Source organism: Arachis stenosperma, chromosome 9 (genome assembly GCF_014773155.1).
Source record: "Arachis stenosperma cultivar V10309 chromosome 9, arast.V10309.gnm1.PFL2, whole genome shotgun sequence".
Lineage (NCBI taxonomy): Eukaryota > Viridiplantae > Streptophyta > Magnoliopsida > Fabales > Fabaceae > Arachis > Arachis stenosperma.
In genome coordinates, this window is record NC_080385.1 from 61,590,228 (window position 1) to 61,612,533 (window position 22,306).

The 22,306-nt window shown below is 39.9% G+C and overlaps 1 protein-coding gene and 1 non-coding gene across 2 annotated transcripts; both read right to left on the bottom strand.

Moving 5' to 3' along the window:
• Positions 1-10,867: 10,867 nt before the first annotated feature.
• Positions 10,868-10,975, bottom strand: LOC130952763 (small nucleolar RNA R71). Its single transcript, XR_009074940.1, has one exon. It is a non-coding gene; the product is annotated as a small nucleolar RNA R71 (small nucleolar RNA).
• A 9,818-nt stretch (positions 10,976-20,793) lies between these two features.
• Positions 20,794-21,144, bottom strand: LOC130949556 (uncharacterized). Its single transcript, XM_057878239.1, has one exon. The coding sequence runs from the start codon at positions 21,142-21,144 to the stop codon at positions 20,794-20,796; it is 351 nt and encodes a 116-aa protein (XP_057734222.1).
• Positions 21,145-22,306: the final 1,162 nt, after the last annotated feature.

Below are 22,306 nucleotides of genomic sequence, written 5' to 3' on the forward strand. Positions count from 1 at the left end.
AAATTTACTTTCTGGACTTTACTATGAGTTTGTGTGTTTTTCTGTGATTTCAGGTATTTTCTGGCTGAAATTGAGGGACCTGAGCAAAAATCTGATTCAGAGACTGAAATGGACTATAGATGCTGTTGGATTCTGACCTCCCTGCACTCGAAGTGGATTTTCTGGAGCTACAGAAGCCCAATTGGCGCGCTCTTATTGCCCTGAGCCCATACAGATTTGATGGCCCAAACCGGCGTTCCAAATCAGCTCAAGAATGCCCGTCGTTAAACGCCGGAACTGGCACAAGAATGGGAGTTAAACGTCCAAACTGGCACAAAAGCTGGCATTTAACTCCAAGAAGAGTCTCTACACGAAAATGCTTCAATGCTCAGTCCAAGCACACGCCACATGGGCCCGAAAGTGAATTTTTCTGTCATTTACTCATTTCTGTAAACCTTAGGCTACTAGTTCTTTATAAATAAGATCTTTTTGCTATTGTATTTTCATCTTTGGATCTTAGATCATCTTTAGATCTTTGAATCTTTGGATCCTTGATCATTTTGAGTCTTTTGATCATGTATTGGGAGGCTGGCCATTCGGCCATGCCTAGACCTTGTTCTTATGTATTTTCAATGGTGGAGTTTCTACACACCATAGATTAAGGTGTGGAGCCCTGCTGTACCTCGAGTATTAATGCAATTACTATTATTCTTCTATTCAATTCAGCTTGTTCTTATTCCAAGATATTCATTCGCATTCAAGAACTTGATGAATGTGATGATTATGTGACGCTCATCATCATTCTCACTTATGAACGCGTGCCTAACAACCACTCCTGTTCTACAAGCAAACAAGGCTTGAATGTTTATCTCTTGGATCCCTTAACTGGAATCTTCGTGGTATAAGCTAGAATTGATGGCGGCATTCAAGAGAATCCGGAAGGTCTAAACCTTGTCTGTGGTATTCTGAGTAGGATTCAATGATTGAATGACTGCGACGAGCTTCAATCTCCTAAATGCTGGGCGTTAGTGACAGACGCAAAAGAATCAATGGATTCTACTCCAACCTGATTGAGAACCGACAGATGATTAGCCGTGCCGTGACAGGGTGCGTTGAACATTTTCACTGAGAGGACGGGATTGTAGCCACTGACAACGGTGATGCCCAACATACAGCTTGCCATGGAAAGGAGTAAGAAGGATTGGATGAAGACAGTAGGAAAGCAGAGAGACGGATGGGACAAAGCATCTCCATTCGCTTATCTAAAATTCTCACCAATGAAATATATAAGTATCTCTATCTCTATCTTTGTGTTTTATTCATATATCATCCATAACCATTTGAATCTGCCTGACTGAGATTTACAAGATGACCATAGCTTGCTTCATACCAACAATCTCCGTGGGATCGACCCTTACTCGCGTAAGGTTTATTACTTGGACGACCCAGTGCATTTGCTGGTTAGTTGTGCGAAGTTGTGATAAAGAGTTGAGATTGCAATGAGCGTACCATGTTGATGGCGCCATTGATGATCACAATTTCGTGCACCACTCACCAAAGAACTGGATGACTTGTCTAGGCAGAAATTACCTCAAAAGAGACAAGATCCTGGGAAGTTTTCAATACCTTGTACCATAGGCACCATGACTTTTAAGAAGGCTCTGTGTGACTTAGGGTCAAGTGTAAACCTCATGCCTCTCTCTGTAATGGAGAAGCTAGGGATCTTTGAGGTACAAGCTGCAAGAATCTCACTAGAGATAGCAGACAATTCAAGAAAACAAGCTTATGGGCTTGTAGAGGATGTTCTGGTAAAGATTGAAGACCATTACACCCCTACTGATTTCATAGTCCTAGAGACTGAGAAGTGCATGGATGAATCCATCATCCTTGGCAGACCCTTCCTAGCCGCAGCAAAGGTTGTGATTGATGTGGACAGAGGAGAATTGATCATTCAAGTGAATGAGGATTCCTTTGTGTTTAAGGATCAAGGATATCCCTCTGTCACCATGGAGAGGAAGCATGAAGAGCTTCTCTCAAAACAGAGTCAAACAGAGCCCCCACAGTCAAACTCTAAGTTTGGTGTTAGGAGGCCACAACCAAATTCTAAGTTTGGTGTTGAACCCCCACATTCCAACTCTAATTTTGGTGTTGGGAGGTTCCAACATTGCTCTGAGCATTTGTGAGGCTCCATGAGAGCCCACTGTCAAGCTACTAACATTAAAGAAGCACTTGTTGGGAGGCAACCCAATGTTATAATTATCTATTTTCCTTTGTTAATTTATGTTTTCTGTAGGTTGATGATCATGAGAAGTCACAAAATCAATTGAAAAAGCAAAAGTAGAATGAAAAATAGAAAGAAAAATAGCACACCCTGGAGGAAGACCTTGCTGGCGTTTAAACGCCAGTAAGGGCAGCAAATGGGCGTTTAACGCCCAGTCTAGCACCATTCTGGGCGTTTAATGCCAGAAAGGGGCACCAGACTGGCGTTAAACGCTAGGAAAGGGCAAGAAGTTGGCGTTAAACGCCAGAAATGGGCACCAGCCCGGCGTTTAACGCCAGAATTGTCACAGAGAGCATTTTTGCTCGCCACTTAGTGCAGGGATGACTTTTCCTTGACACCTCAGGATCTGTGGACCCCACAGGATCCCCACCTACCCCACCACTCTCTCTCTTCTTCACCAATCACCTCAACACCCCTTCCCCAAAAACCCCTAACCTATCAAATTCCATCTTTCTCTTCACCACTCACATCCATCCTTCATAAAACCCCACTTACCTCACCATTCAAATTCAAACCACTTTCCCTCCCAAACCCACCCTCCCATAGCCGAACCCTACCCCTCTCTCCACCCCTATATAAACCCATCTTCACTCCTTCATTTTCACACACCCTAAACACTACTTCTCCCCCTTTGGCCGAACCACAAAGCCATCTCCATCTCCTCTATTTCTTCTTCTTCTACTCTCTTCTTTCTTCTTTTGCTCGAGGACGAGCAAACTTTTTAAGTTTGGTGTTGTAAAAGCATTGCTTTTTGTTTATCCATAACCATTTATGGCATCCAAGGCCGGAGAAACCTCTAGAAAGAGGAAAGGGAAGGCAAAAGCTTTCACCTTCAAGTCATGGGAGATGGAGAGATTCATCTCAAGGGTGCATCAAGACCACTTCTATGAAGTTGTGGCCTTGAAGAAGGTGATCCCTGAGGTCCCTTTCAAACTCAAAAAGAGTGAATATCCAGAGATCCGACATGAGATTCGAAGAAGAGGTTGGGAAGTTCTTACCAACCCCATTCAACAAGTCAAAATCTTAATGGTTCAAGAGTTCTATGCCAATGCATAGATCACCAAGAACCATGATCAAAGTGTGAACCCGGACCCAAAGAATTGGCTTACAATGGTTCGGGGGAAATACTTAGATTTTAGTCCGGAAAATGTAAGGTTGGCATTCAACTTGCCCATGATGCAAGGAGATGAACACCCTTACACTAGAAGGGTCAACTTTGATAAAAGGTTGGACCAAGTCCTCATAGACATTTGTGAAGAGGGCGCTCAATGAAAGAGAGATTCAAGTGGGAAGCTGGTTCAACTAAGAAGGCATGACCTCAAGCCCGTGGCTAGGGGATGGTTGGAGTTTATCCAACGCTCAATCATTCCCACTAGCAACCGGTCTGAAGTTACTATAGACCGGGCCATCATGATTCACAGCATCATGATTGGAGAGGAAGTAGAAGTTCATGAGGTTATAGCCCAAGAACTTTATAAGGTGGCGGACAAGTCCCCTACCTTGGCAAGGTTAGCCTTTCCTCATCTCATTTGTCACCTCTGTTATTCAGTTGGAATTGACATTGAGGGAGACACCCTCATTGATGAGGACAAGCCCATCACTAAGAAAAAGATGGAGCAAACAAGAGATCCCACTCATCATGAAATCCCTGAAGTACCTCAAGGGATGTACTTTCCTCCACAAAACTATTGGGAGCAAATCAACACCTCCCTAGGAGAATTGAGTTCTAACATGGGACAACTAAGGGTGGAGCACCAAGAACATTCCATCCTCCTCCATGAAATTAGAGAAGATCAAAGAATCATGAGAGAGGAGCATCAAAGGCAAGGAAGAGACATTGAGGAGCTCAAGCACTCCATAAGATCTTCAAGAGGAAGAACAAGCCGCCATCACTAAGGTGGACCCGTTCTTTAATCTCCTTGTTCCTTATTTTTTGAAAATTATGCTTATGTTTACCTATGTTTGTGTCTTGTGATCATTAGTGTCTTAGTGTCTATGCCTTAAAGTTATGAATGTCCTATGAATCCATCACCTTTCTTAAATGAAAAATGTTCTTAATTGAAAAAGAGAAGAATTGCATGAATTTTAAATTTTATAACAGATTAATTATTTTGATGTGGTGGCAATACTTTTGTTTTCTGAATGTATGCTTAAACAGTGCATATGTCTTTTGAATTTGTTGTTCATGAATGGTTGGCTCTTGAAAGAATGATGAAGAAGGAGACATGTTACTGAGGATCTGAAAAATCATAAAAATGATTCTTGAAGCAAGAAAAAGCAGTGAATACAAAGAAAAAGGAGAAAAACGAAAAAAAGAGAAAAAGAAAAAAAAATAATAAAGTTGTGATCCAAGGCAAAAAGAGTGTGCTTAAGAACCCTGGACACCTCTAGTTGGGGACTCTAGCAAAGCTGAGTCACAATCTGAAAAGGTTCACCCAATTATGTGTTTGTGGCATGTATGTATCCGGTGGTAATACTAGAAGACAGAGTGTTTTGGGCCACGGCCAAGACTCATAAAGTAGCTGTGTTCAAGAATCATCATACTTAACTAAGAGAATCAATAACACTATCTAGATTCTGAGTTCCTATAGAAGCCAATCATTCTGAATTTCAAAGGATAAAGTGAGATGCCAACACTGTTCAGAGGCAAAAAGCTAAAAGCCCCGCTCATCTAATTAATACTGATCTTCATAGATGTTTTTGGAGTTCATTGCATATTCTCTTCTTTTTATCTTATTTGATTTTCAGTTGCTTGAGGACATGCAACAATTTAAGTTTGGTGTTATGATGAGCGGATAATTTGTACGCTTTTTGGCATTGTTTTTAGTATGTTTTTAGTATGCTTTAGTTAGTTTTTAATATAATTTTATTAGTTTTTAGTTAAAATTCACTTTTCTGGACTTTACTATGAGTTTGTGTGTTTTTCTGTGATTTCAGGTATTTTCTGGCTGAAATTGAGGGACCTGAGCAAAAATCTGATTCAGAGACTGAAAAGGACTGCAGATGTTGTTGGATTCTGACCCCCCTGTTGGAGCTACAGAAGCCAAATTGGCGCGCTCTTAACGGCGTTGGAAAGTAGACATCCTGGGCTTTCCAGCAATGTATAATAATCCATAGTTTGCTCGAGATTTGATGGCCCAAACCGGCGTTCCAAATCAGCTCAAGAATGCCCGGCGTTAAACCCCGGAACTGGCACAAGAATGGGAGTTAAACGCCCAAACTGGCACAAAAGCTGGCGTTTAACTCCAAGAAAAGTCTCTAAACATGAAAGCTTCAATGCTCAGCCCAAGCACACACCAAGTGGGCCCGGAAGTGAATTTTTATGTCATTTACTCATTTCTGTAAACCCTAGGCTACTAGTTCTCTACAAATAGGACCTTTTACTATTGTATTTTCATCTTTTGATCACTTTAAATCTTTTGATCATGTTTTTATGATTGAACCGTCTTTGGGAGGCTGGCCATTCGGCCATGCCTAGACCTTGTTCTTATGTATTTTCAACGGTGGAGTTTCTACACACCATAGATTAAGGTGTGGAGCTCTGCTGTACCTCGAGTATTAATGCAATTACTATTGTTCTTCTATTCAATTCAGCTTGTTCTTGTTCTAAGATATCACTTGTTCTTCAACTTGATGAATGTGATGATCCGTGACACTCATCATCATTCTCACCTATGAACGTGTGCCTGACAGCCACCTCCGTTCTACCTTAGATTGAGTGGATATCTCTTGGATCCCTTTACCAGAATCTTCGTTGTATAAGCTAGAATTGATGGCGACATTCAAGAGAATCCGGAAGGTCTAACCCTTGTCTGTGGTATTCTGAGTAGGATTCAATGATTGAATGACTGTGACGAGCTTCAAACTCCTGAAGGCTGGGCGTTAGTGACAGACGCAAAAGAATCAATGGATTCTATTCCAACCTGATTGAGAACCGACAGATGATTAGCCGTGCCGTGACAGGGTGCGTTGAATATTTTCACTGAGAGGACGGGACTGTAGCCACTGACAATGGTGATGCCCAACATACAGCTTGCCATGGAAAGGAGTAAGAAGGATTGGATGAAGACAGTAGGAAAGCAGAGAGACGGAAGGGACAAAGCATCTCCATACGCTTATCTGAAATTCTCACCAATGAATTACATAAGTATCTCTATCCTTGTTTTATGTTTTATTCATAAATCATCCATAACCATTTGAATCTGCCTGACTGAGATTTACAAGATGACCATAGCTTGCTTCATACCAACAATCTCCGTGGGATCGACCCTTACTCGCGTAAGGTTTATTACTTGGACGACCTAGTGCACTTGTTGGTTAGTTGTGGGAAGTTGTGAAATTATGTTTAGACCACGATATTGAGAACCAAGTATTTGGAGCCATTACCGGGGACTGTTGAGTTGTGAAAAGAATGAATCACAATTTCGTGCACCACCGATATTCCCTTAGGACGGGAATGATGGTATCCAAAAATCCATCTGCTGCCAGGTTGTGCGATAACTCTGAGAACAGTGTCCCAGTCAAATTTGTACGTTTGGTGCTTGAGTGCGGCTTTTTGAAATGCGTCCAGTCCTTCTGAAGCAGGGGGAAGATCTAAGGCTCGCTGAATGGCCTCTTCTGTAATGGGGACTTGCTTTTGACGAATATAAATAGACTGCAGGGTTAGCAAGTGGAAATTAGAGTAGAACTCAACTACCCAAGAAAGATTAACCTGTCGCGGCTCAACAAATTTGGCAATACGAAGCGGGAGGATAAGAAGGTGTTCATGTAACACCCTACCACACAGAGTTTTACGCTTAAGTCGTAAAGCAGAGGTGGCGAGGTATTACGATGATGAGCGGATAATTTATACGCTTTTTGGCATTGTTTTTAATATGTTTTTAGTAGTTTTAGTTGAGTTCTTAGTATATTTTTATTAGTTTTTAGTTAAAATTCACTTTTCTGGACTTTACTATGAGTTTGTGTGTTTTTCTGTGATTTCAGGTATTTTCTGGCTGAAATTGAGGGACCTGAGCAAAAATCTGATTCAGAGACTGAAAAGGACTGCAGATGCTGTTGGATTCTGACCTCCCTGCACTCGAAGTGGATTTTCTTGAGCTACAGAAGCCCAATTGGCGCGCTCTCAACGGCGTTGGAAAGTAGACATCCTGGGCTTTCCAGCAATATATGATAGTCCATACTTTGCCCAAGATTTGATGGCCCAAACCGGCGTTCAAAGTCACCTACAGAAATTCCAGCGTTAAACGCCGGAACTGGCACCTGATTGGGAGTTAAACGCCCAAACTGGCATAAAAGCTGGCGTTTAACTCCAGAAAAAGTCTCTACACGAAATTCCTTCATTGCTCAGCCCAAGCACACACCAAGTGGGCCCGGAAGTGGATTTTTATGTCATTTACTCATCTCTGTACACCCTAGGCTACTAGTTTTCTATATATAGGACCTTTTACTATTGTATTAGGGAGAGCCTTTTGATCATGTTTTTATGATTGAACCCTCTTTGGGAGGCTGGCCATTCGGCCATGCCTAGACCTTGTTCTTATGTATTTTCAACGGTGGAGTTTCTACACACCATAGATTAAGGTGTGGAGCTCTGCTGTACCTCGAGTATTAATGCAATTACTATTGTTCTTCCATTCAATTCCGCTTGTTCTTTTACCAAGATATCACTTGTTCTTCAACATGATGAAGGTGATGATTGACGCCCATCACCATTCTCACCCATGAACAAGGTGACTGACAACCATTCTTGTTCTACAAGCATCTGAGGCTTAGTGAATATCTCTTGGATTCCTGATTGCACGATGCATGGTTGATCGCCTGACAACCGAGTGCTCGCCTGACAAACGAGCCAACCATTCCGTGAGATCAGAGTCTTCGTGGTATAGGCAAGAACTGATGGCGGCATTCAAGAGAATCCGGAAGGTCTAACCTTGTCTGTGGTATTCTGAGTAGGATTCAATTATTGAATGACTGTGACGTGCTTCAAACCTGTAACCTACTGGGCGTTAGTGACAGACGCAAAAGAGTGATTCTATTCCGGTAGGGGAGGGAACCAAACCGGTGATTGGCAGTACTGTGATAGAGTGCGTGCATTAGCTTTCACTGCGCGGATGGGAGGTAGCTGCTGACAACAGTGAAACCCTACACGAGCTTGCCATGGAAAGGAGTAAGAAGGATTGGATGAAGGCAGTAGGAAAGCAGAGAGACGGAAGGGAAGGCATCTTCATACGCTTGTCTGAAGCTCTTACACCAATGATATACATAAGTATCACTATCTTTATCTTTATGTTATTTTCGTTCATCACCATATCCATTTGAGTCTGTCTGACTGAGATTTACAAGATGACCATAGCTTGCTTCATACCACCAATCTCCGTGGGATCGACCCTTACTCGCGTAAGGTTTATTACTTGGACGACCCAGTGCACTTGCTGGTTAGTTGTGCGGAGTTGTAGTGATCACAATTTCGCGCACCAAGTTTTTGGCGCCGTTGCCGGGGATTGTTCTTGTGTATGGACAACTGACGGTTCATCTTGTTGCTTAGATTAGGCATTATTTTTCTTCAGAGTTCTTAAGAGTGAATTCTAGTGTTTCAAGGTGATGTTCTTATCATCACCAAAGCTGATTGATCATCATCAATTTAGCTCTTGAATGCAATGTCTTGCTGAAGCTTAGCTAGCTATGTCTAATTCCTTTAGACTAAAGCTTTAGACTAACATTGCATGATTCCTGGAATTCTCATTAAGAACTTTGATACCTTTATTTTCCTTTTCACTTAATTTTCGAAAAAAGCCAAAAAAATTACAAAATCATAAAATCCAAAAATATTTCTTGTTTGAGTCTAGAGTCTCATCTTAAGTTTGGTGTCAATTGCATGTTTCTGTTCTTCTTGCATTTTTCGAATTTATGCATGAGTCTTAATTAATCTTCAAGTTGTTCTTGATGATTTCCTTGTTTTGATCTTTGCATTCTATTGACTTGAGTGTTTTGTTGTTTCTCATATGCATTCTCATCTTGTTAGTGTCAGTAGTATACAAACTACTAAGTTTGGTGTCTTGCATGCATAGTTATTTGGTTCTTGTTGCATTTTAATTATTTAAAAATCCAAAAATATTTTTAATTTGTGTCTTTTCAAGTCAATAATACAGAGAATTGAAGATTCAGAACATACTGCAGAGGAATCACACAGAAAAAGCTGAGCATTCGAAAATGCCCAGTGAAGAAGGCAGACTGGTGTTTAAACGCCAGCCAGGGTGCCTGGCTGGGCGTTTAACGCCCAGAAGGGTAGTAGTTTGGGCGTTAAACGCCAGAATGTGCACCATTCTGGGCGTTTAACGCCAGGATGGCAAAGGGGGAAGATTTTGTTTTCAAAATCAATTTTTCAAAGTTTTTCAAAATCAAATCTTTTTCAAATCATATCTTTTCAATCAAATGTTTTCAAAATCAATTTCTTTCCTTTTTTCAAAGATACTTACTAACAATTAATGATTTGATTGAACATTTTTTGCCTTTTCTGTTGAGGAAGGTTTTATGTTTGAATCATATCTTTTCTTGTTAGGCAAGTCATTAATTTTTAAAATCAAATCTTTTTAAAATTGTTTTCAAATCATATCTTTTAAAATTGTTTTCAAATCATATCTTTTTTTAAAATTGTTTTCAAATCATATCTTTTCAATCACATCTTTTTAAAACCAATCATATCTTCTTAACCACATCTTTTTCAAAATAGTTTTCAATCAAATCTTTTTTAATTTTTAATTTCAAAATCTTTTTCAAAAATCACTAGATTTCTTTTCCACTCTTATTTTTGAAAATCAATTAGTGTTTTTCAAAAATGTTTTCAAAATATTTTAATTAATTTTCGAAAATCTTCTTCCCTCCTTCTCACATCCTTCTATTTTATGGAGTACCACTCCTTCTCAATGCACAATTCGAACCTTATCTAAGTAAAGTTCGAATTTTTCTTCTCCTTCTTCTTTCTATTTCTCTTTTCCTCTGACACTTCAGGAATCTCTATACTGTGACATAGAGGATTCCACATTTTCTTGTTCTCTTCTCTTTCATATGAGCAGGAGCAGAGACAAAGGCATTCTTGTTGAAGCTGACCCTGAACCCGAAAGGACCTTGAAGAGAAAGCTAAGAGAAGCCAAAGCACAACTCTCTTTAGAGGACCTGACCGAATTCTTCAAAGAAGAAGAACACATGGCAGCCGAAAACAACAATAATGCAAACAATGCAAGGAAGGTGCTGGGTGACTTTACTGCACCTACTCCTGATTTTTATGGGAGAAGCATCTCTATCCCTGCCATTGGAGCAAACAACTTTGAGCTTAAGCCTCAATTAGTTTCTCTAATGCAACAGAATTGCAAGTTCCATGGACTTCCAATGGAAGATCCTCATCAGTTTTTAGCTGAATTCTTGCAAATCTGTGACACAGTCAAGACTAATGGGGTTGACCCTGAGGTCTATAGACTGATGCTATTCCCTTTTGCTATAAGAGACAGAGCTAGAATATGGTTGGACTCTCAACCTAAAGAAAGCCTGGACTCTTGGGAAAAGCTAGTCAATGCCTTCTTGGCAAAGTTCTTTCCACCCCAAAGATGGAGTAAGCTTAGAGTGGAAGTCCAAACCTTCAGACAGAAGGATGGTGAATCCCTCTATGAAGCTTGGGAAAGATACAAACAATTAATCAGAAAATGTCCTTCTGACATGCTTTCTGAATGGAGCATCATAGGTATTTTCTATGATGGTCTCTCTGAACTGTCCAAGATGTCTTTGGATAGCTCTGCTGGAGGATCTCTTCATCTGAAGAAGACGCCTACAGAGGCTCAAGAGCTAATTGAAATGGTTGCAAATAACCAATTCATGTACACTTCTGAAAGGAATCCTGTGAATAATGGGACTAATCAGAAGAAAGGAGTTCTTGAGATTGACACTCTGAACGCCATTTTGGCTCAGAATAAAATATTGACTCAACAAGTCAATTTGATTTCTCAAAGTCTGTCTGGAATGCGAAATGCACCAAACAGTACTAAGGATGCTTCACCTGAGGAAGAAGCTTATGATCCTGAGAACCCTTCAATGGAAGAGGTGAATTACCTAGGAGAACCCTATGGTAACACCTATAATTCTTCATGGAGAAATCACCCAAATCTCTCATGGAAGAATCAAGAGAGACCTCAACAAGGTTTCAATAATAATGGTGGAAGAAACAGGTTTAGCACTGGCAAACCTTTTCCATCATCTTCTCAGCAACAGACAGAGAATCCTAAGCAGAACCCCTCTGACTTAGCAACCATGGTCTCTGATCTAATTAAAACCACTCAAAGTTTCATGAATGAAACAAGGTCCTCCATTAGGAATTTGGAAGGACAAGTGGGACAGCTGAGCAAGAAAGTTACTGAACTCCCTCCAAGTACTCTCCCAAGCAACACAGAAGAAAATCCAAAAGGAGAGTGCAAAGCCATCAATATGGCCGAATTTGGAGAGGAAGGGGAGGAAGTGAACGCCACTGAGGAAGACCTCAATGGGCGTGCACTAGCCTCCAATGAGTTCCCCAGTGAGGAACCATGGGAATCTGAGGCTCAAAATGAGACCATAGAGATTCCATTGGACTTACTTCTGCCCTTCATGAGCTCTGATGAGTATTCTTCCTCTGAAGAGGATGAGTATGTCACTGAAAAGCAAGTTGCTAAATACCTTGGAGCAATCATGAAGCTAAATGACAAGTTATTTGGAAATGAGACTTGGGAGGATGAACCTCCTTTGCTCACCAAAGAACTGGATGACTTGTCTAGGCAGAAATTACCTCAAAAGAGACAAGATCCTGGGAAGTTTTCCATACCTTGTACCATAGGCACCATGACCTTCAAGAAGGCTCTGTGTGACTTGGGGTCAAGTGTAAACCTCATGCCTCTCTCAGTAATGGAGAAGCTAAGGATCTTTGAGGTACAAGCTGCAAAAATCTCACTAGAGATGGCAGACAACTCAAGAAAACAAGCTCATGGACTTGTAGAGAATGTTTTGGTTAAGATTGAAGACCATTACATCCCTACTGATTTCATAGTCCTAGAGACTGGGAAGTGCATGGATGAATCCATCATCCTTGGCAGACCCTTCCTAGCCACAGCAAAGGCTGTGATTGATGTTGATGGAGGTGAACTGATCATTCAAGTGAATGAAAAATCCTATGTGTTTAAGGCTCAAGGATACCCCTCTGTCACCATGGAGAGGAAGCATGAAGAGCTTCTCTCGAATCAGAGACAAACAGAGCCCCCATAGTCAAACTCTAAGTTTGGTGTTGGGAGGCCAAAGCCAAACTCTAAGTTTGGTGTTGAACCCCCACATCCAAACTCTAAGTTTGGTGTTGGGAGGTTCCAACATTGCTCTAAGTATCTGTGAGGCTCCATGAGAGCCCTCTGTCAAGCTACTGACATTAAAGAAGCGCTTGTTGGGAGGCAACCCAATGATTATATTTTATATAATTTCTTTTGTTATTTTATGTTTTTTGTAGGTTGATGATCATAAGAAGTCACAAAATCCATTGAAAAAGCAAAAACAGAATGAAAAACAGGAAGAAAAACAGCACACCCTGGAGGAAGATGCTGCTGGCGTTCAAACGCCAGTAAGCCTAGCAGTTGGGCGTTTAACGCCCAGTCTGGCACCATTCTGGGCGTTTAACGCCAGAAAGGGGCACCAGACTGGCGTTAAACGCCAGAAAAGGGCTAAGACCTGGCGTTAAACGCCAGGAATGGGCATCAGCCCGGCGTTTAACGCCAGAAATGGCTCAAAACGTGATTTTGAGTGCCATTTGGTGCAGGGATGACTTTTCCTTGACACCTAAGGATCTGTGGACCCCACAGGATCCCCACAAACCCCTCACCTATCAAATCCCATCTTTCTCTTCACCACTCACCTCCATAAAACCCCACTTACCTCACCATCCAAATTCAAACCACTACTTCTTCCCCTTTTGGCCGAACCACAAGGCCATCTCCCTCTCCTCCATTTCTTCTTCTTCTACTCTCTTCTTTCTTCTTTTGCTCAAGGACGAGCAAACCTTTTAAGTTTGGTGTGGTAAAAGCATTGCTTTTTGTTTTTCCATAACCATTTATGGCATCCAAAGCCGGTTCAACTGAGAAGGCATGACCTCAAGCCCATCACTAAGAAGAAGATGGAGCAAACAAGAGACCCCTCTCATCATGAGATCCCTGAGATACCTCAAGGGATACACTTTCCTCCACAAGACTATTGGGAGCAACTGAACACCTCCCTAGGAGAATTAAGTTCCAACATGGGACAACTAAGGGTGAAGCACATGCCATCCTCCTCCATGAAATTAGAAAAGATCAAAGAATCATGAGAGAGGAGCAACAAAGACAAGGAAGAGACACTGAGGAGCTCAAGCACTCCATAAGACCTTCAAGAGGAAGAACAAGCCGCCATCATTAAGGTGGACCCGTTCTTTAATCTCCTTGTTCTTTATTTTCTTGTTTTTCGAAAATTATGCTTTATGTTTATCCATGTTTGTGTCTTATGATCATTAGTGTCTTAGTGTCTATGCCTTAAAGTTATGAATGTCTTATGAAATCCATCACCTTTCTTAAATGAAAACTGTTTTTATTACAAAAGAACAAGAAGTACAGGATTTCAAATTCATCTTTAAAACTAGCTTAATTAGTTTGATGTGGTGACAATACTTTTTGTTTTCTGAATGTATGCTTGAACAGTGCATATGTCTTTTGAATTTGTGGTTCATGAATGTTAAAATTGTTGGCTCTTGAAAGAATGATGAAAAAGGAGACATGTTACTGAGGATCTGAAAAATCATAAAAATGATTCTTGAAGCAAGAAAAAGCAGTGAACACAAAAAAAAAAAAAAAAGAAGAAAACGAAAAAAAGGGGGAGAAAAAGAAAAAGAAAGAAAAAGAAAGAAATAAAGTTGTGATCCAAGGCAAAAAGAGTGTGCTTAAGAACCCTGGACACCTCTAATTGGGGACTTTAGCAAAGCTGAGTCACAATCTGAAAAGGTTCACCCAATTATGTGTCTGTGGCATGTATGTATCCGGTGGTAATACTGGAAGACAGAGTGCTTTGGGCCACGGCCAAGACTCAATAAGTAGCTGTGTTCAAGAATCATCATACTTAACTAGGAGAATCAATAACACTATCTGGATTCTGAGTTCCTAAAGAAGCCAATCATTCTGAATTTCAAAGGATAGAGTGAGATGCCAAAACTGTTCGGAGGCAAAAAGCTATTAGTCCCGCTCATCTAATTTGGAGCTAAGTTTCATTGATAATTTGGAGTCTATAGTATATTCTCTTCTTTTTATCTTATTTGATTTTCAGTTGCTTGAGGACAAGCAACAATTTAAGTTTGGTGTTGTGATGAGCGGATAATTTATACGCTTTTTGGCATTATTTTTAATATGTTTTTAGTAGTTTTAGTTGAGTTCTTAGTATATTTTTATTAGTTTTTAGTTAAAATTCACTTTTCTGGACTTTACTATGAGTTTGTGTGTTTTTCTGTGATTTCAGGTATTTTCTGGCTGAAATTGAGGGACCTGAGCAAAAATCTGATTCAGAGACTGAAAAGGACTGCAGATGCTGTTGGATTCTGACCTCCCTGCACTCGAAGTGGATTTTCTTGAGCTACAGAAGCCCAATCGGCGCGCTCTCAACGGCGTTGGAAAGTAGACATCCTGGGCTTTCCAGCAATATATGATAGTCCATACTTTGCCCAAGATTTGATGGCCCAAACCGGCGTTCAAAGTCACCTACAGAAATTCCAGCGTTAAACGCCGGAACTGGCACCTGATTGGGAGTTAAACGCCCAAACTGGCATAAAAGCTGGCGTTTAACTCCAGAAAAAGTCTCTACACGAAATTCCTTCATTGCTCAGCCCAAGCACACACCAAGTGGGCCCGGAAGTGGATTTTTATGTCATTTACTCATCTCTGTACCCTAGGCTACTAGTTTTCTATATATAGGACCTTTTACTATTGTATTAGGGAGAGCCTTTTGATCATGTTTTTATGATTGAACCCTCTTTGGGAGGCTGGCCATTCGGCCATGCCTAGACCTTGTTCTTATGTATTTTCAACGGTGGAGTTTCTACACACCATAGATTAAGGTGTGGAGCTCTGCTGTACCTCGAGTATTAATGCAATTACTATTGTTCTTCCATTCAATTCCGCTTGTTCTTTTACCAAGATATCACTTGTTCTTCAACATGATGAAGGTGATGATTGACGCCCATCACCATTCTCACCCATGAACAAGGTGACTGACAACCATTCTTGTTCTACAAGCATCTGAGGCTTAGTGAATATCTCTTGGATTCCTGATTGCACGATGCATGGTTGATCGCCTGACAACCGAGTGCTCACCTGACAAACGAGCCAACCATTCCGTGAGATCAGAGTCTTCGTGGTATAGGCAAGAACTGATGGCGGCATTCAAGAGAATCCGGAAGGTCTAACCTTGTCTGTGGTATTCTGAGTAGGATTCAATTATTGAATGACTATGACGTGCTTCAAACCTGTAACCTACTGGGCGTTAGTGACAGACGCAAAAGAGTGATTCTATTCCGGTAGGGGAGGGAACCAAACCGGTGATTGGCAGTACTGTGATAGAGTGCGTGCATTAGCTTTCACTGCGCGGATGGGAGGTAGCTGCTGACAACAGTGAAACCCTACACGAGCTTGCCATGGAAAGGAGTAAGAAGGATTGGATGAAGGCAGTAGGAAAGCAGAGAGACGGAAGGGAAGGCATCTTCATACGCTTGTCTGAAGCTCTTACACCAATGATATACATAAGTATCACTATCTTTATCTTTATGTTATTTTCGTTCATCACCATATCCATTTGAGTCTGCCTGACTGAGATTTACAAGATGACCATAGCTTGCTTCATACCACCAATCTCCGTGGGATCGACCCTTACTCGCGTAAGGTTTATTACTTGGACGACCCAGTGCACTTGCTGGTTAGTTGTGCGGAGTTGTAGTGATCACAATTTCGCGCACCATACGACCTCTAAAAGAAAAGACATATAAATATAGTTGAAAGAAATTATATCTAAGAGCCTTGAAGAATAAGCTAAACAAGAACGATAAATAGAAAATCGTGTGACACTCGCACGGATATTCATAAAACGAATAGATAAGATCAAAAGGAAGCTGAAAGTATATATACATATCAGAGTTCCAAAACTCAGATTGCAAGCTCCAAACTCGACCTGCGAAGCTAAGGCCGGCCAGAGTATATAATTGTATATATATATATATATATATATATATATATATATATATATATATATATATATATACAACCCAAAATAAAACTCAAACTACAAAATAAACACCTGTATCTCCAAGTCAACCTCTCGGAGGGACAAAACACAAAATGTACATGCGGAGATTCTATAAACATATATACATAGCCTAAAACAAAATATGACAGTCCAAAAGGTAGTTCTTCGCTTATAAGAAGGATATCCAGCGCTCAACGAGGTGTCTCTCGACCTGCATCTGAAAAATAACAACATAGTATGGGATGAGAACTGGAGGTTCTCAGTATGGTAAAGGTGCCCGCATAGTTAATATAAAAGGTCTCAGGAAAGTCAGAGGCATTCCTAGAACTCCGACACTCAAAATCATTCTTAAATAAAATAAACTAAACCAAAAGTTAGGTAAGTTATCTAACGTATTCTAGGTCTGAATCTAACTTTAACTTAATACTTCACTTTCTGTCGCCTCCAATCCTCCGAATCACTGGTGGAACAACCCTCTCTCCTCACACCTTCGTCAAGAGGAATATCTCAGAAAACATACACATATAGTTCAAGCAAGGAAAACACAGATAGAGAAGCATTTACAGCAAGTAGAACAAGTAGCGGATAAGCAGAATTAAACAGTTAAGCAAACCAAAACAATGCACACTCAAGCAAACAAACAAATACATATGATGTATGCCTGTCCTATGGCTGATGAGTCTCATCTGTCGGTTATACAGCCAACCCGACAAGTCCTGGTAGTTAACCATTGGACAGTCCCTCTGTGCGCGCATCCCCAAGCTCAATAATATTCCATGGAGTCAAACTCCAAGCTCAAATATAATATTCCATGGAGTCACACTCCAAGCTCAATAGTATAGTATTCCATGGAGTTAAACTCCAAGCTCAATAATATAGTATTCCATGGAGTTAAACTCCAAGCTCAATAATATTCAATATTCATATTTATATGCATGCCCATGGGGGAATCCGGGGAGTTAAAGTGCCCGGTCACATCTTGCGACAGAGGGTCAACAAATAGTCTCAAATACACAAGCCACATAATAATCTCTTTCTTTTTAAAATACCACCCCAAATCAAACTCCAATTCTTAAAGAAATTTTGGCATTATCTCCTCTAAGACTCAAATTTCTGCCACCCTTCAAGGGTCCCAACTATCAAACCAAACACCTCTCAGTCACTCAAATCATTTCCAGTAACAAATTATTTCATAATCAAACAAATACCAATATTAAATCTTTTTCCAAACCGACCAACTTCAACAGCAAATTATTGACAACAGCTAAACCTCACATTTTATACCATATACACAAACCATCAATTATTCACTCAGTTCATTCCTATCTTAAGGTCTTCTAGCCTAAGTTTTCACGTGACATTAAATATTAACTACGAGAAACCAAAACCATACCTTCGTACGGAATCAAAATATTCAAAGCTCCGGAGAAGCTTTCTGACTGAGTTATCGAAGAAGAAAATGTCCAGAATCGTCTATGCCTCCTAAAACTCTCGTTGGCCAAACTCCAAAAAAAAGAGGAGCTACGTCATTGTCAACTTCCACTAATCAAAAATGGTGCCAACGTGTAGAAGAGAAGGTTACGAATACTCTTACCCGATTAGATTTTTGATTGGAGTTACGGATTGTAAGAAATCGAAACCAGAAATTCAAAAGGATTTACGTTATTTCTTTTTTTTTTCTTCGTTACGCTATTCTCTTCTCTCCCTCTTTTTTCCTTACGGTATTCATATATATATATATATATATATATATATATATATATATATAATTTAAGAAAGCAAGCCGCCTTAGGCTTTCTTTATTATATATACATAAGGATAATGATAAACCTTAGTGAATATATATATAATGATTGAAGTATTAGGTTAAATAGTGAATAATAATAATAATAGTACAGGAACGAACTTTAGTGAATAATAATAATATATATATATATGTAACTTAATCCAGAATATAAACCGCCTTTGATTTCCATCTTTTATAATTAATAATAGTAATAATAATACTAACAATAGCAATGATGATCATATAATAATAATAATAATAATAATAATAATAATAATAATAATAAACGTAATAATAATAATAATAATAACAACAACATAGTGAATATAATAACAATAATGAATACATAATACTAGAGTTTAAAACTATATAAATTTATAATACATATAATACTCATGACAATTGTATCTAATGTTTATAATAATAATAATAATAATAATAATAATAATAATAATAATAATAATAATAATAATAATAATAATAATAATAATAATAATAATAATATGGATTTGATTAAATTCAAATTATTATAAAATTAGTTCAATTACTGATAATAAAAATAATTTTTCTAAAAATAAGGAATTTTAATTTTATAAAATAAATTATAACTTATTTATATTTATATTTTTAAAACTGAGGGTCTCTACATGTTCGTTGTTGTAATTTCTTGCTGCCAGAATGGAGAACATCTGCTCACAGTAGCGATTGGGAAATCGTGCAGTGTCCTTTGCTGGGAAGGCTTTTTCCTTGTCATCGACCTTTATAATCCTTTTAATTCGCTTTGTTGATGGCTTAACTACAGTTGAAGATGGATCTGCCACTAATGCTCTTTTTGTTCCTCTCCTTGTTGTGGATTTGGGAGTAGCTTTCTCCTTGCCTTTCTTGGTGGCCATCCTGAAAGGGAACGAATAATGACATGAACATTTCAAGGGTTATAGCAAGGAAAAGAATGGAAAAGGTGGTAATCAATGCACAATAAGGAATAATGATGTTAACACATGGTCATGACTACATGTGAAAAATCAACAATGGGAATATAGCAAGTGCATGTGATAACAGTTAAATGCAAGGTGTTTATTGGCATGCCAGCAAGGGCATAAGTAGCATAGATCAAGCATTCAATGTCCAAGTTAGATTACCAAGTCTTTCAAACTAACAATATGCTTGTAATAACAATTATATAAAAATTAATAAAATAGAAAAGGGTTTTGTAAAAAGCAAGCATTTAGAGTAGTTGATTAAAAGAAATCTAAAAATAGTGCACAATTCCACATGGGCGTTTTCACAAGCACATAGCATGCATGTTAAATAAGGTATGGAAAGTATTAAATTGAACATGCAAGTAACCTTATAAAAATAATATATAACTGTTAAATAAGTCCTAAACAAACCACAAGCAACATATAAAAATAATGACCCAAATAAATCTCCAACACCAATAGGAGGAAAAAGAAAGAAAAAGAAAACATGGATAGGGAAAGTATAAGAGAAAGAAAAAGATAACATGTAAATAAGAAGAAAAATGAAAAAGTAGGGAGGGAAGAAGAGAAGAAAAACCTTGATAATGGTGGTGAGAAAGAGGGAGGAGAAGGGAGGAAGAAGGGAGAAGGAAGAAGGGGGGAAAATTAGGATTGGGGTAAGAAAAGATAAGATAATCTGGCAAATTTGAATGAGTTGAGCGGCGCAAGCAACGCGGATGCGTAAGTCACACGGTCGCGTGGACAGCTCTTGAATGAGGTGATGTGGACGCGTTGGTCACGCAGACGCGTGACATGATTTGCGCTAGTGGCACGAGGGCAGCTTCGCGCTTGCACTACTCTCAATGTGAAATATGTTTTGCCAGATTTTAGGGAGACGCAGTCGCGTGGATGGCCAAATTATGAAACCGGCACGAACGCGTGGGGCACGCGTTCGCCTGGTAGGGCTTGTGCGACTAGCACAGGTTCAGCCCAACTCCAGTGTAACTAACTGCCATACACCCTTTTACATCGAATTGCAGAGCCACGCATTCGCGTGGTTGACGCGGACGCGTGGGGAGGCCATTTTACAAATGACGCGATTGTGTCATCCACGTGGTCGCGTGGGTCAAATGGTGCCAGGGGCACACCTCCAGCCACACTCCTACATAACTCTCTATTTCTTTTCTTCAATGTTGCGAAGGCACTATGACGCGAGCGCGTCAACGACGCTGGTGCGTCGCATGCCTTAATCCCTTTTTTTATATACAAAATGCAATTTCAGATGAGATGCAAAATATAGGCATTAGTACTGAGAAGAGTTATTGACGAAGAAAAATAAGGAGAGGAAAAGGAACGATCATACCATGGTGGGTTGTCTCCCACCTAGCACTTTGCTTTAACGTCCTTAAGTTAGACGCTCCACTAGCTCAGTCTTCTGCAGTGGGCGGATCTTCCAAGAGGAAGATCTCTAGTTCCTAGTTTTTCGCCAACTTTTCGCCATGGAATAACTTCAAGCGATATCCATTGACTTTAATAAGTTCAGAGCTTGAAGGATGGCTCAAGTGAAAGACTCCGTATGGTTCCACCCTCTCTACTCGATAGGGACCATCCCATCTGGATCTCAACTTGCCTGGCATGAGCCGCATTCTGGAGTTATAAAGGAGGACTAAGTCCCCAGGTTGGAATTCTCTTCTCTTGATGTTCTTGTCATACACAGCCTTCACATTTTCTTTATACAGCCTGGAGTTTTCATAGGCTTCTAGGCGAAGGTTCTCTAATTCTTGTAGTTGCAACTTCCGTTCAGCTCCGGCTCTCTCATAGTCCATGTTGCATTCCTTTACCGACCAGAAGGCCTTGTGTTCTAACTCAACTGGGAGATGACAGGCCTTTCCATAAACCAAGCGGAAAGGACTCTTTCAAATCGGTGTCTTATATGCTGTCCGATATGCCCAAAGCGCATCTTAGAGGCTGGTGCTCCAGTCTCTTCTGTGAGGCTTGACTATCTTTTGCAGTATGTGCTTTATCTCTCTATTAGACACCTCTGCTTGCTCATTAGTTTGGGGGTGATAGGCTATTGATACTTTATGAATTATCCCATGCCTGTTTAGTAAACCTGTTAGTCTCCTGTTACAAAAGTGAGTGCCTTGATCGCTCACGATTGCTCGTGGTGATCCAAAGCGACAGATAATATGGTTTCTAACAAAGGAAACAACAGTGTTAGCATCATCAGTACGAGCAGGAATTGCTTCCACCCATTTAGAAACATAATCTACAGCTAACAGTATATAAAGGTGGCCATTAGAATTTGGAAATGGACCCATGAAGTCAATGCCCCAAACATCAAAAATTTCACAGAAAAGCATAATTGTTTGAGGCATTTCATCCCTCTGGGATATATTACCAAATCTTTGGCACGGAAGACAAGATTTACAAAGGTTAGCAGCATCTTTAAAAAAAGTAGGCCACTAGAATCCACAATCTAAAATTTTTCTAGCAGTTCGTTGAGGGCCAAAATGTCCTCCACTCTCAGATGAGTGGCAGGCCTCTAAAATGGACTGGAATTCTGATTGAGATACACACCGTCTAATTACATGGTCAGCACCACACCTCCATAGATATGGGTCATCCCATACATAGTATTTGGACTCACTTTTCAGCTTGTCTCTCTGATGCTTAGTGAAATCGGGAGGAAAAGTGTGGCTAACTAGATAATTAGCTACAGGTGCATACCAAGGAACTACATCAGATACTGCCTATAAGCTATCAAATGGGAAATTATCATTGATAGGAATTGAGTCATCTTTAATGTGCTCAGGGCCACTCAAGTGGTCAGCCACTAAATTTTGGTTACCACTCCTATCTTTAATTTCCAGATCAAATTCTTACAACAGTATCATCCAACGTATTAGCCTTGGTTTAGACTCCTTTTTAGCTAATAAATATTTTAGAGCTGCATGGTCTGAGTACACTACTACCTTAGTACCAAGT

Bases quoted from the DNA above. Each gene is read 5' to 3' on its own strand.
- LOC130949556 (XM_057878239.1), bottom strand. From the start codon at position 21,144: ATGGACTATGAGAGAGCCGGAGCTGAACGGAAGTTGCAACTACAAGAA.